At 54.3% G+C, this 15,526-nt stretch overlaps 1 protein-coding gene across 1 annotated transcript in view; it reads right to left on the reverse strand.

The window, feature by feature from the left end:
- Positions 1 to 420: 420 nt before the first annotated feature.
- ZW10 (zw10 kinetochore protein) overlaps positions 421 to 15,526 on the reverse strand; it is a 174,888-nt gene continuing 159,782 nt past the window's right edge. The window contains exon 16 of the mRNA XM_063943187.1: positions 421 to 15,149. Coding sequence (XP_063799257.1) covers positions 15,029 to 15,149 — 121 coding nt within the window. The 3' untranslated portion in view covers positions 421 to 15,028. The remainder of the gene's footprint in view (positions 15,150 to 15,526) is intronic.

Raw genomic sequence — 15,526 nt, forward strand, 5'->3', positions numbered from 1 at the left:
TTTAAATGACTGAAAAATGCCAAGGTTTGCTGTGTAAACGACTAATGCCAAATGCTTTGATGAATGTCACTGTGAATTTGTATACATGTGGTCTGGGCTAACATTCTTCTCTGCTTCTTCCAGTCATTCAATCTTGGCAACCAAAAACCTAATAACAAACAAAACTAAAAAAAAAAAACCCAAACAATAATTTTAGGGAGCCCCTCATTACTTTTTGAGCTTCATCTTTGTAAAATAAGCCATAGAAACCATTTTATTTTCTAGCAGATCTGCAGTAACCTCAAGCGAAAATGGAATAATCTTATCTAGCAATAAAGCGCATTGGAAGTAGTGGTGTAATCATATGTAGGACAATCATTCTATTTTTATAGGACAAGGAAACTACCCAAATGAAACGAAGGCAGTTACTGGACTGATGGATGATTTTAAAACAAATTTTAATCCTCCATTAAATACAGATATGAAGCATTAAAGAGCTAGAAAAGTTTCCTACAGTTATTCCACCACAAATAAATTGGTCATTGCAGCACAATACACATGAGTAGGATTTTTTCCAGTGTACCCAAAAAGTAAAAAATAGGATTTTAATACCTACCGGTAAATCCTTTTCTCTAGCATCCATAAGGGATATTGGGGGAAACTAGTACGATGGGGTATAGACGGGGTCCAAAGGAGCCAGTGCACTTTAAAATTTCTTCAACTGGGTGTGCTGGCTCCTCCCCTCTATGCCCCCTCCCACAGGCAGTTATAGGTAAAAACGTGCCCGAAGGAGAAAGGACATATATGAGAGAAGGAACATGATAACAAAAGGTGGTGAGATTCACATACGAGCCCACCACTAACATAAAACAACCAGCAACGGCTGGTAACAACAACAGCTGAACAGGTAACTATAGAACAAGAACCTGCAGAAAAAAGTTAACACACTGAGGCGAGCGCCCAGTATCCCTTATGGATTACGAGAAAAGGATTTACAGGTAGGTATTAAAATCCTATTTTCGCTGGCATCCATAAGGGATATTGGGGGAAACTAGTACAATAGGGATGTCCCAAAGCCTCCAGAACGGGCGGGAACGTGCGGAGACTGCTGCAGCACCGCCTGCCCAAATTGGGTATCCTCTTTGGCCAGGGTATCAAACTTGTAGAACTTCACAAAGGTGTTCTAACCCGACCAGGTAGCAGTTCGGCATAGTTGCAAGGCCGAGACTCCACAGGCAGCCGCCCAGGAAGAGCCCACTGATCTTGTAGAGTGGGCCTTCAGAGACTGAGGAACATGTAAGGCTGCCGACCCATAGGCCTGTTGGACAGTAAACCTAATCAACGAGCAATGGACTGATTTGAAGCAGGAATCCGTTTTTCTGACCCGAGCCGTGCGCTTGACATAGATATTTAAGGCACACACAGCATCCAATGCCTCCGGAGGAGCAGAAGCGTCAGAACTGGACGGAATTACAATAAGTTGATTCAGGTGAAACGTGGAGACAACCTTCGGCAGGAACTGCTGTCTAATCCGGAGCTCCACTCTGTCCTCGTAAACGACCAAGTATGGACTTTTACATAAGGCCCCCAATTCCGAGACACGTCAAGCAGAAGCCAGGGCCAGTAACATCACCGTCTTCCACGTGAGGCATTTGTCTTCTACCGTCATCAAAGGTTCAAACCAGGAGGACTGTAGAAAATCCAACACTACATCCAAATTTCTGGGTACCGTAGGCGGCACAAAGGGAGGTTGTATGTGGAGTACCCCTTGCAAGAAGGTCTGAACTTCTGGCAACACTGCCAATTTCTTCTGAAAGAAAATGGAGAGAGCTGAAATCTGGACCTTAATGGAACCCAGACGTAAGCCCTTATCCACACCAGCCTGCAGGAAACGGAGGAAACAGCCCAAGTGAAACTCTGCAGGTGGATACGTGCATTCCTCGCACCAAATGACATCTTCTCCAGATATAATGATAGTGTTTTGACGTCACAGGTTTCCTGGCCTGAACCATGGTTGCAATTACCTTCTTGGAAAGGCCCTTGTGAGCTAGGATGTTCCGCTCAACCTCCATGCCGTCAAACGAAGTCCAGAAGATCTGCGTACCACGCCCTCCGAGGCCAATCCGGAGCAATTAGAATTGCCTGGACACCCTGATTCCTGATACGCTTTAGCCCCCACTGGGATCGGAGGAAACAGGTAGACCAACCGGTACAGCCAATGCGATGCCAGTGCATCCACTGCCCTCGTCTGAGGGTCCCTGGTCTGTGAGCAATACCAGGGAAGTTTCTTGTTGAGACGAGAAGCCATCATGTCTATCTGTGGGCAACCCCACCGCTCGATAATCTGCTGGAACACCAGATGGTGGAGCCCCCACTCCCCCGGGTGGAGATCGTGACGACTCAGGAATTCCGCCTCCCAGTTGTCCACACCCGGAATGAAGATTGCCGACATGGTTCTTGCATTTCTTTCCGCCCAGAGGAGTATCTTTGACACCTCTCACATGCAGGCTCTGCTTTTTGTCCCTGCTTGTCGATTGATATACGCCACCGCCATGGCGTTGTCTGACTGTACCTGGATCGCTTGATCCTTGAGCAGAGAGGCCTGAAGCAGGGCATTGTAGATCGCCCGAAGTTCCCGAATGTTTATTGTAAGGAGGCTTTCGTGGGCTGATCACCTGCCCTGGAACTTGGGTGACAGCTCCCCATCCTCTCAGACTCCCATCAGTCGTGAGGTGGGTCCAATCCTGCATCCCGAAACTCCTGCCATAAAGGAGATTGGAAGACTGTAGCCTTAGCCTTCACAGGAGGGAAATCCTGGCCTGAGGTGATAGCTGAATCATCCGGAGCTTCTGGAGATGCGATCCGGACTACTTGCTCAGGAGAGCCAACTGAAACGTTCTGGCATGGAACCTCCCATATTGGATCGCCTCGTGTGAGGAGACCATCTTTCCCAACAATCTTATGCAAAGATGGATCGACACTCGAGTAGGTCGGAGCACCATGCGGACCATCTCCTGAAGTGTTTTTGCCTTGTCCTCTGGTAGAAACACCTTCTGGGCCACAGTATGCAGCAAAACATCCCCAGGAACAGGAGCCTCTGAGTTGGCTCCAGGTGGGACTTCTTTAAGTTGAGAATCCACCCATGGTTGGAAAGAAGACGGATGGTACGGTCGATATGGAGCAGCAAAAGCTCCCTGGATCTTGCCTTTATCAGAAGATCGTCCAGATAAGGGACCACATTGACCCCCTGAACCCGGAGTTGAAGAATCATCTCCGCCATTACCTTTGTGAATACCCTCAGGGCTGTGGACAGGCCGAAGCGCAGTGCCTGGAATTGGAAGTGATCGTCCAGCAGGGCAAACCACAGGTACGCCTGATGAGGAGGACCAAATCGGAATATGGAGATAGGTGTCCTTGATATCCAAGGAGACCATAAATACCTGTTCTTCCAGGCCCGCAATCACTGCTTGCAGGGATTCCATTTTGAACTTGAACACCCTCAAATAAGGATTCAAGGATTTCAGATTCAGAATAGGTCTGACCGAACCGTCCGGCTTCGGCACCACAAACAGGTTTGAGTAAATCCCCTTGCGGAGCAGTAGTGGTACTGGAACAATGACATGGTACTGGACCAACTTTCGCATAGCCTGTTGCAACGTAACCTGCATATCCTTCAAAGCTGGCAAGCTTCATTTGAAAAATCGTTGGGGAAGGGGGGAGTGAGTACTGTCGAACTCCAGCTTGTAGCCCTGAGAAACAAGCTTTCTGACCCAGGCATCCAAGCAGGTGGTCTCCCAGACGCAGCTGAAGTGACGCAGTCAGGCTCCCACCTCGAGGTCTGTTACGGAGAGCTGGTGCTTGCAGGCTTTCTTGACTTACCTCTGGTGCCTCTAGTCTCATTGGAGGCATCTCTGGTCTTAGATTGAAATCTGCGAGACCAAAAGGACTGTACAGACGGCCCCCGGATAGGAGCGTCTCGCTGGTGGGGCCCCAGAGGGGAGAAACGTGGATTTCCCAGCCGTAACTTTGGAAATCCATGCATCCAGTTCAACCCCAAAAAGCCATTCCCCAGAAAAAGGGGAGGGATTCCACATTACGTTTGGATTCTGTGTCCGCAATCCACTGACGCAACCACAAGGCCCTACGCGCCGACACTGCCATGGCAGACATCTGAGCATTAATGTTCCCCATCTCCTTGAGGGATCACAGACACGAGTAGTGTCCTGAATGTGCTTCAGGAGGATTACAATAGTAACTAAGGGCATATTTCCCGAGAGGCCCCCCTGAATTTGCGTGGCCCAAGAATGAATAGCATGGGTCATCCAGCAACCCGCAATGACTGGTCTTTGAGAAAGGTCGGCTGCAGTGTTTATAGATTTCAGGGTAGTCTCTATCTTCCTATCCCCAGGATCCTTCAAAGTAAAGGAGCCCGGGGCAGGAGAGAGACAGATATCCACCCCAGGGGGTTCCTCCGAAAAATTTCTACCTCCAGGAGCAAATGGGAAAGTGCACAAATTTTTTTTGGACACTTGGAATTTTTTATCTGGAGTTTTCCGGGCCTGGTTGAATAAGTCATCTAACTCTGGAGAATCAGGGAAAGTGACACTGGGCTTGTTTTGGACAAAGAAAAACGACTGGTGTGATGTAACGTCCTCTAGAGGGAGCTTTAATGAGGGGTTTAATACCCTTATAGTCATAATGAGGGGTTCAATACCCTTAGTAGAATCGGGATCCCCACTAATGGGGATGACCTGGATCCCATCATCTTGAATATCATCATCTGAATCTGATAGCAGAGCTGGTAAATCACGCTTTTGTGGACCTGCATGAGAAAGGGGGAACTGTGCATTTGCCCTAGCAGCTAAATCTGCAACAGCTTGTTGTAGTTGCAGAGTCTTCTGCACATTAGCAGTGAGCTGGGATGACATATCTGACATCATAGTCTTAAGAGACTCTAACCAGTGGGGCCTGGACCCTCTTCCTCAGCCCATTCACTGATTTGTGAAGTTTGACTGCATTGTTTACAGGAAACAGAATCATTATATAATGGAGATAATCTAGTGTGCCATACACTGCACAGCTTGTGTTTACCCATATTTCACAGTAAGCACAATAACATACACAGTGATAATGCATGCCTGCCCTACTGTACGTAAGAGGAGACAGATGAGAGAGAGGACACCAGCACACCCTGAACTGCACAGCCCCAGTGAGGCTGTCAGCTTTCTAGACAAAGTAAACACTAACAATTTAAGTCCTACAGAGGATCAGGATAGTGTACACAAGCAGCTCTCCCCCTTTGCAACACCTTGTACCAGTTTTCCAGCGTGTCTTGTGAGGCAGAAAGCGCTGTGTGTGCTGTAGATGGCTGCTGTAAGCAGAGGAAGGCTCCAAAACGCCTCAGGTCCAGCTCTGAGTTAGCTCCGCCCCCTCTAATGGCGCCGAAGCTATAATGAATATTTATACTGGCAAAGTCACCTTCATAGCTTAAAACATTACACAAGTGCTAGTCAAGCCCTTTTGCATCCGTGCTACATGGGGGATCTTAGCAGGACCCCCCCCCCCCAGGAGGGTCCCGTACACCGCGCCCATGGTCAGCCGCACTTTGAACCGCGGTACCCCAGTTTGTACTCGCCACTGATGTCACTGTGAAGGGGGTTGTCCCCCTCCTCCGTTCGTCCGTAAGGATTCAAGCCCCTCCAATCACGTTGCCGCATTTTGAATGGTGCGCCAAGCGCGAGCCAATCAGAGCTCGCGCCTTGGCCGCCAATCTGAGCTCGCCGCGTCATAGCTCCGCCCGTTCCCAGCGTCATAAGAGACGCTGCGGAGCGGGAGCGGCCAGTCGGGCGCCGGACGAAGAGCTCCTGGAGAAGAAAGAAGATTCCCTGCAGAAGGCCGAAGACCGGGCGGCGGCGGCAGCGGAGTCCACAGAACCGGCGGCGAGGACAACGAGGAGGAAGACGTCGGCGGAGGAAGGCGCCCAGCAGCGGAAGTCCGGCGGAGAGTGCTGCAGCGCGTGGAGAGCAAAAGAGCTAACGAAGCTCCCCGCTGCAGCCTCTCCCACCGAGACAGGTAGGCGGCCTTGGGCCACCTATACCTATCTTTAGTCCACCCTAGAGCACCAGGGACAGGCGCTAGGCCTGCGGGGATAACCAGGCCCTCTCGGCCTGTGCCCACAGTAGTCAGGCCTCCTGCCTGTGCCCCGCCATACAGGCCTCCGGCCTGTGCCCATTCAGGCCCTCCAGGCCTGTGCCTCATTCCAGGCCTCCGGCCTGTGTCCATTCAGGCCCTCCAGGCCTGTGCCCTCAGTCCAGGCCTCCGGCCTGTGCCCATTTAGGCCCTCCAGGCCTGTGCCCACAGTTCAGACCCCTCGGCCTGTGCCCACAGTTCAGGCCCCTCGGCCTGTGCCCAAAGTCCAGGCCTCCGGCCTGTGTCCACAGCCCAGGCTTCCAGGCCTGCGCCCTCACCCAGGCTTCCAGGCCTGCGCCCTCACCTAGGCTTCCAGGCCTGCGCCCTCACCCAGGCTTCCAGGCCTGCGCCCTCACCCAGGCTTCCAGGCCTGCGCCCTCACCCAGGCTTCCAGGCCTGCGCCCTCACCCAGGCTTCCAGGCCTGCGCCCTCACCCAGGCTTCCGCTCACTGCATCTTACAGGACTCGGGGGTGATTTTGTCCGGCCCGGCCCGGACAGGAACGGTTGGAAGTGGGCCGTGTGGCAGCTTCCGAGGGGTTCGCGGTCGGGCGTGAGGAGCCGGCTGGCCCCACGCAGTGTATACTACAGGGGATTAGAGAGTGTGGAGTAACGTTCCCGTCCCACGCGTCACTATTTCCCGGTAGTCTGGAGTGGACAGCCGTCCGCTCTGGACGCCCCGTTCACGTCCTCTATTAAGAGCGGAAGGAAGTAGCTAGTGACCAGTATCCGGTAAGTGGAATTGGTTATTCGGGGTTAACCTGTTGGACCGGGGAATTGTTCTACTGGCTTGTTGGTTAGCGAATGTGTTTAGTTAGTCCGGTCTCTGCTAGTTCGGAATAGAACCAGTAGCCTCAGTTGCTAAGATAGTTTGCTCAGGCAGGCGTAGTTGGCTGTAAGTTGTTGTTTGCCGTTAGTGTAGCCTGCAGTTAGGGAGGCTGCTCTTCTTGCCCCAACAGGAGCGGAGAGGTGCGACCATCAAGGTGACCAGCAAGTTGGGAGTATTACTCTGTGTCTGTTTTGTCATCGTCCCCGTATACCGGTCGGGGGTTGGCTCACGGACGTGAGGACCCCTCTCACCACACAACGTGCGAGAGTGCGAGTGTGTGAGAACTGGGTAGCTGAGGCCTTTCGGCCAGTGATGACCTTCCGCCCAGCCGGTGAAGGTCGCTGCTACCCCTGACGCGCCCTGTACCTCTGACGGTCTCAACCGGTACGTTCCTTCCTTCTAGGTTCTTCATCGACCACTGCAGGGAGGTGTTCGTGCTGGCGATTGATCCGGAAGGCGGAGCTCCCTGACGCTTCTGGGTATCGTCTGTGACGGGAGTTGCCACAGGTGGGTGGAGTGACGACACCTGAACGGCAGCAGGCACTATATCATTGTCCGGGCCTGTTACATTTGGCGTAGTCGGCAGGATGGACGAAGATCAGTCACACCCCGCCACCGAGAAGATGTTGGGAGATGAGCCAAGGCGATCCGCCGGGAGGGACTCAGATGCCAGTTCCACTCCGGTGGCCCGGAGGGGGTCGGACGACGAGCGACGAAGGTCATCCCGTCGACTCAACGTCGGACCAGCCCTCGCCCACCTACCTCGGTATGACGGGCGTAATATGACCTTGGAGGACTGGAAAGCCCGACTAGAGGCGACTTTCCTTATCTACCGGGTGCCCGACGACCTGCGAGTGCCCCTCGCCCTGAATTCCCTGGAAGGCGAGGCTCGTCGGACGATCCTCTTATGACCTGAAGATGAACGCGAGGAACTGGAGATCTACGATATACTGGGGGATATCTACGGGGACACCTCCTCAGCGGGAACCCTCCGGCAGCGCCTGTTTGGCCGGTTCCAGTGGGAGGACGAGTCCATACCCCAGTACGCCAACGCACTCCAGGAGATGATGGGAGAGGTGCGTCGAAAAGATCCCGATGGGTTTGGGGCACTCACCAACACCAGCCAGATATTACGGGACCAGTTCGCCATGGGACTCAGGAATGTGCCCTTGAGGCAGGTCATGCTGGATAAAATATCCCAGGATGACACCTTGACCTTCCATCAGGTAGAAATGGACGCCGTAGCCAGGGACCGCAATGCCAATTACGGACCTCACGCTGTGTTCCCCCAATGGGTGCAACCGGTGTCCGCGCCAGTGGCTAGCAAGGAAACCAACCCATTGGAAACCTGTGTGCAAGATCTAAAAGAAACCTTCCTCCGGGTGACCAAAGAGATGAGGGAAGAAGTCGCCCAACTGCGGGATGAAGTGTACCGGCGGGACCACCAGGGTACGGAGTCCAGGTCCTGAGAGAGGGACACCAGACGGCCCCGTGGACAGAGCACTGGATCAGATAGCCGTCCTGGAGAGGGCCGGGGCCCTCGTTGTTACCGCTGCCATCGGTACGGGCATATTGTCCGAACCTGTACGGAAGCGATCCCAGAGGCACAGTTAAACTGACCTCCCTCGCGGTAACGGGACCACCCGTGAGGGAGAGCGACGAGGGGAAGTCAGCCATTAACGAACAGGCTGAATTGGTAGGAGTGTCCCATAGTAGTCGGCCGCCTTGGGGGGAAAGATCAGTCCTGCCTGTTGGATACCGGCTCTCAGGTATCCACCATGTCTGAGGCATGTTTTTTGGAACACTACGCTCATCTCAAGGGTGAGGTGTCAGAGAGCTTCATTACCCTCACGGCGGCTAATAACCTGCCCATCCCCGTGGTGGGGGTGGTGTGGATGGAAATGGAAGTTTGTGGCCAAAACCTGGGCAGAAAGGGGCTGCTGGTAGTTAGTAGTCCCGGACTGAGCCATGGCCCGGTGATCCTCGGAATGAATGTGCTCCGACATCTCGATCAGCTATTATTCCAGGAAAATGGACCACGATATTGGAAGAGTCTGGGAGTTCAGCGTCCTGTCCAGCAGGCTTTCCAACAGGTGGGACGACAACAAGGAGCCAGGGGCCTAGGGGCTATCGATGAACACCTGGGCCTTTTGAAGATTGGTCACCACCAGCGCCTGGAGTTACCCCCTCGTCAAGAGATCCTTATCCCTTTGGAGGTATGGACTCACCAGAGCCTAAATGGCATGGAGGTAATGGTAGAGCCAACGGATGTGCTAGGAGTAGGGTCTGGGGTGATGGTGGCTCGTACCGTGCCGGTGGTGACCGGGGGAAAGGTCTCTGTCCGTTTCTGTAACCTCACCGACCAGCTTTGTCGAGTCCCGGCAGGAGCAGTTATCGCTCAGGTGGTGGCGATACATGAAGGTAGTATTCAGGGGATGCGAAAACTCTCCCTACAGCCAGAGGCTTCGGAAGCATGGGCATTGTCTGTTCGAGTGGAAGAGCTGGAAGAGGCCAGCCCCGAGTGGAACGGTACGGTTATCCGAACACAGATGGACGTGTCACTGGAAGAGTGCGCGGCCGGGGATGTGGCCAAGTTGGACCAGATGCTCTGGAATCGGCAGAAAGTTTTCTCGCGACATGAGGAGGATTTCGGATACACGGATGACCTGCAACACGAGATTCGCACCGGAGACGCCACCCCTGTTCGAGAACGGTATCGGCCGATACCTCCCCGTTTGTATCAAGAAGTAAAGACAATGCTGCGTCAGATGCTGGACAATCACGTGATCCAGGAGAGTAAGAGTCCAAGGGCTGCACCCATAGTCCTAGTCCGAAAGAAGGATGGGACCATCCGTTTCTGTGTGGACTATCGGAAGTTGAACAGTTGCACCGTCCGTGATGCTTACCCTCTCCCCAGGATCGAGGAGTCACTAGCCGCGTTGGGCAATGCAAAATTCTTTTCAACCTTGGACCTGGCCAGTGGATACTGGCAAGTACCTGTGGCCCCACAGGATAGGGAGAAGACCGCGTTTGTTACTCCCATGGGATTGTTCGAATTTTGTCGCATGCGGTTTGGGTTGAACAATGCGCCCGCCACGTTCCAACGGATGATGGAAAGGTGTTTGGGAGATTTGAATTTTGAGGCCTTACTGATTTACCTGGACGACATGATCGTGTTCGCAGCAACCTTGGAGGAACACTTTGCTCGACTTGACATGGTTCTCCAGCGGTTGGAGAAGTATGGTCTGAAGCTTAAGCCTCGGAAGTGCCATCTGTTGAAATCCAGTTTGGAGTACCTCGGGCATGTGGTGTCCCGCGATGGAGTATACCCAACCCCCAGCAAGGTTGCGGCAGTTCAGGAGTGGAAGGTGCCCACCACTGTCACGGAACTACGGGCGTTCCTGGGTTTGGTGGGGTATTACCGATGCTTCATCAAAGATTTTGCCCGGATCGCGGAACCCCTACATGCATTGCTTCGAGGGATTGCGACCACGAGGAAAGCAACCCTGGAGACATGGGGAGAAGCGCAGGACTTGGCCTTTAACCGACTGAAGGAAAGTCTCACGGAGGCTCCGGTGTTAGGGTATGCAGATTTTGAGAAGCCCTTCATTTTACACACGGATGGAAGTCTGCAGGGATTGGGTGCGGTCTTAGCTCAAGTTCAGGATGGACAGGAGCGGGTGATTGCTTACGGCAGTCGTAGCTTGCGAGAGGCCGAGAGGAACCCAGACAACTACAGTTCCTTCAAGCTGGAATTGCTGGCGGTGGTGTGGGCAGTAACTGAGAAATTTGCGGAATACTTGACCGCCGCTCACGTGGACATCTTTACGGACAACAACCCCTTGACGTACCTGGAGACTGCCAAGCTGGGTGCCCTAGAGCAACGGTGGGTGGCCAGGTTGGCCAAGTTTTCCTACAAGATTCGTTATCGTTCGGGGAAGAGTAATACCAACGCGGATGCCCTGTCTCGCTTCCCAGTGGAAATCCCAGAGCCTGGTGAGGAAGAAGACGACGGTGGGGAGGAGATGCCGGATCTAACTCGTGTGCGGCAGCCCGTTGGTAGAGAGTTGTGTCAACAGAACACCCGGACTGCCTTACTCAGGTACACGGAAATGGACTGGGCACAGGAGCAACAGGCTGACGAGGGTTTGGACCTTATCCGGCAGTGGATACAGAGGGGTCATCTGCCATCTCGACGAGAGCAGGATGGGCTGACCGGATTCAGTATAAAGGTGATGCGTCGTTGGGACCAATTGCGGGTCTGTGCTGGTACTTTGCGGAGACAATGCTATCTGGAGCAGGAAATGCGTACTGTTGAACAGGTGGTGGTGCCGGAAGTCTGGGTGCGGGCATTGGTGGAAGAGGCGCACGAACAGGGGGCCCATTTGGGACCCCATAAGACATACCATTGGTTGAGACGCCAGTATTTCGCCCCCCCGGCTGCAAGCGGTCGTGGATCAGGTGTGTCGTGAGTGCAGGTGGTGTGCGGTAGTTAAGCCACAGGAACAGCACGTGCCCATCCAGACGATCCGGACCAGTCGGCCGTTGAAGTTGCTGATGATTGACTACGTGTTGATTGGGGAGTCGGTTAGTGGACACCAGTATGCCCTGGTGATGACTGACCATTTCACTAAGTTCACGGTAGTGGTCCCGACCCGAAACCAAACTGCGGAATCAGCAACACGGCAATCATTGAGCATTTCATTCGGCAGTACGGTTGCCCCGAGCGGATTCATTCTGATCAAGGGGCCTGCTTCCAGGGGCAGCTGATGGAACGTCTTTGAAAGCTTTATGGCGTTCAAAAGTCCCGTACGACGCCTTACCACCCGCAGGGAAATGGAGCCTGTGAGCGGTTTAACCGGACTTTGCTGCAGATGCTCCGCGTGTTGGAACGAGCTAAGAAGCAACGATGGCCCGAACATGTGCAGGAATTGGTCTGGACTTATAACAACCGAGTTCATCACACCACCGGATTTTCCCCCTTTTTTTGTTGTTTGGTCGACCAGGGCGGGAGGCGCACGACTTACAGCTGTCCGGAACCGAAGAGAAATTCCCCTGGCCCCTGCCGAATGGGTAGAGGAACATCGGCTACGGCTGAAGGCGGCCCACGAGCTGGTTGGAAGGCTTATCGCGGATCAACAACATGCGCCTGCGAGTTCCCACGAACCTGGGTCGCTGGCCGTGGGCCAGCGGGTGTTGGTGCGTGAGGTCCGTCCGGGGGGAAAACTGTCAGAGCGGTGGGAGGTTACCCCATACATTATTCGCCGTCGCTTGTCCCCGGGTGGTCCAGTGTATCAAGTGGAGTCTACTGATGGGACTGGACATCTACGCACGTTACATCGGAGTAAACTGCGACCTTGTCCTTTCCTGGATCCGGTTAGTGATGCTGGGTCCCCGAAGAGGCGGACGGAGTTGGAGCTCCTGCCTGGGAAAATCCTGTTCCCCTGCCAGACGAAGAGTGGTGGTTGCCTGTCGAGGAGAATCAGCCGGATGAGTCATCAAGGACTCAACCCCCAACTGACGTGGTCGCTCCTCCCTTACCAAGACGTTCTCAGCGTTCAAATAGGGGTGTTCGGGCCCCCGCTACGCAGACCCAAACTTTGTGTGGTCGGACTCTTGCTTTGTGGGGACCACAAAGGACAAAGAGGGGGGAAATGTGAAGGGGGTTGTCCCCCTCCTCCGTTCGTCGCGGCGGGCATCGGCGCGGCGGCGGGTAGGCCCCAGCTTGGAGGGACTTGCATCTGTAAGGATTCAAGCCCCTCCAATCACGTCGCCGCATTTTGAATGGCGCGCCAAGCGCGAGCCAATCAGAGCTCGCGCCTTGGCCGCCAATGGGAAGACGCCGCGGCAAGCCAATCGGAGCTCGCCGCGTCATAGCTCCGCCCGTTCCCAGCGTCATACAAGACGCTCAGGAGCGGGAGCGGCCAGTCAGGCGCCGGACGAAGAAGAAGAGCTCCTCGAGAAGAAAGAAGATTCCCTGCAGAAGGCCGAAGACCGGGCGGCGGCGGCAGCGGAGTCCACAGAACCGGCGGCGAGGACAACGAGGAGGAAGACGTCGGCGGAGGAAGGCGGCCAGCAGCGGAAGTCCGGCGGAGAGTGCTGCAGCGCGTGGAGAGCAAAAGAGCTAACAAAGCTCCCCGCTGCAGCCTCTCCCACCGAGACAGGTAGGCGGCCTTGGGCCACCTATACCTATCTTTAGTCCACCCTAGAGCACCAGGGACAGGCGCTAGGCCTGCGGGGATAACCAGGCCCTCTCGGCCTGTGCCCACAGTATTCAGGCCTCCTGCCTGTGCCCCACCATCCAGGCATCCGGCCTGTGCCCAATTCAGGCCCTCCAGGCCTGTGCCTCATTCCAGGCCTACGGCCTGTGTCCATTCAGGCCCTCCAGGCCTGTGCTCTCAGTCCAGGCCTCCGGCCTGTGCCATTTAGGCCCTCCAGGCCTGTGCCCACAGTTCGGGCCCCTCGGCCTGTGCCCACAGTTCGGGCCCCTCGGCCTGTGCCCACAGTTCAGGCCCCTCGGCCTGTGTCCACAGTTCGGGCTTCCAGGCCTGCGCCCTCACCCAGGCTTCCAGGCCTGCGCCCTCACCCAGGCTTCCGCTCACTGCATCTTACAGGACGCGGGGTGAATTTGTACGGACCGGCCCGGACAGGAACGGTTGGAAGTGGGCCGTGTGGCAGCTTCCGAGGGGTTTTGGTCGGGCGTGAGGAGCCGGCTGGCCCCACGCGGTGTATACTACAGGGGATTAGAGAGTGTGGAGTAACCTTCCCGTCCCACGCGTCACTATTTCCCGGTAGTCTGGAGTGGACAGCCGTCCGGCTCTGGATGCCCCGTTCACGTCCTCTATTAAGAGCGGAAGGAAGTAGCTAGTGACCAGTATCCGTTAAGTGGAATTGGTTATTCGGGGTTAACCTGTTGGACCGGGGAATTGTTCTACTGGCTTGTTGGTTAGCGAATGTGTTTAGTTAGTCCGGTCTCTGCTAGTTCGGAATAGAACCAGTAGCCTCAGTTGCTAAGATAGTTTGCTCAGGCAGGCGTAGTTGGCTGTAAGTTGTTGTTTGCCGTTAGTGTAGCCTGCAGTTAGGGAGGCTGCTCTTCTTGCCCCAACAGGAGCGGAGAGGTGCGACCATCAAGGTGACCAGCAAGTTGGGAGTGAGTATTACTCTGTGTCAGTTTTGTCATCGTCCCCGTATACCGGTCGGGGGTTTGCTCACGGACGTGAGGACCCCTCTCACCACACAACGTGCGAGTGTGTGAGAACTGGGTAGCTGAGGCCTTTCGGCCAGTGATGACCTTCCGCCCAGCCGGTGAAGGTCGCTGCTACCCCTGACGCGCCCTGTACCTCTGACGGAGGTCGACACGCACGTCTCAACCGGTACGTTCCTTCCTTCTAGGTTCTTCATCGACCACTGCAGGGAGGTGTTCATGCTGGTGATTGATCCGGAAGGCGGAGCTCCCTGACGCTTCTGGGTATCGTCTGTGACGGGAGTTGCCACAGGTGGGTGGAGTGACGACACCTGCACGGCAGCAGGCACTATATCATTGTCCGGGCCTGTTACATCACCATCAGGCAGAATTAGGGGTGTGCTGCGGCTGTGACAGCCAAGGCGCAGTGCCCTGCTGAACAACAACCCCTCAGGACGGTGGTCCTGCAGTGGGGAAGCGACTCTGCACCTCGTAAGGCTGGTGACAGCCCCCTAACTCCCACGGCGCAGGTATGCTATTGCCCAGACCGCATACCAAAAATAAGAAAAGTTTAAAAGAAAATTGAAGGAGCTGCAGAGATGTGCATCCTCTCCTGAAGGCACTTTTTTCTAAACTGCCTGTGGGAGGTGGCATAGAGGGGAGGAGCCAGTACACCCATCTGAAGAAATGTAAAGTACACTGGCTCCTTTGGACCCCATCTATACCCCATCGTACTAGTTTCCCCAATATCCCTTATGGATGCTAGAGAAAAACACTACTTTTTTAAGAACTGATTTATTGGTGTCAAGTATGTACATAATATTACAGATAGAATAACGTGATCTAAGCATTATTTGATCTTGGCTAAAGCTGCTGCTCTCCTCTCTGTGTTCTGAAAAAGAGCTCTGATCAAACTTTTTACTTCGACAGTAGAGAACTCTGTAGCAAGGGGTCCTTTACCATCCGCCCACCTGTATAAAGAGAGAGAGAGAGAGAAGACTGTGAGCCCAGATATCCTGAGACGTACAAGGGTTTACATCATTAAATGACAATGCCGTTAGAAAAGAACATACAAGTTGTCGGACAAATGGTGTCACTACAGCGGACACTTGTGTACAGCGGAACTCGTCACCGCATCAGACATACAAACAAGAGACCACACAGGATACAGATAAGGCATCTTCCCAGTCATAAACACCCCCCCCCCACCACCACCACCACTGAAGCCAGCAACATGCGGTGCCGCTGGGCTGTCTGATCCCTGCTGGGTATGGATACCGCCGAGCTTCCCGGTCACTGCTGGCGACAGTGATCGGGACACAGCTGAAGAGAAACCGCAGCGCTATGT

The sequence above is a fragment of the Pseudophryne corroboree genome, chromosome 10 (genome assembly GCF_028390025.1).
Source record: "Pseudophryne corroboree isolate aPseCor3 chromosome 10, aPseCor3.hap2, whole genome shotgun sequence".
Classification (NCBI taxonomy): domain Eukaryota; kingdom Metazoa; phylum Chordata; class Amphibia; order Anura; family Myobatrachidae; genus Pseudophryne; species Pseudophryne corroboree.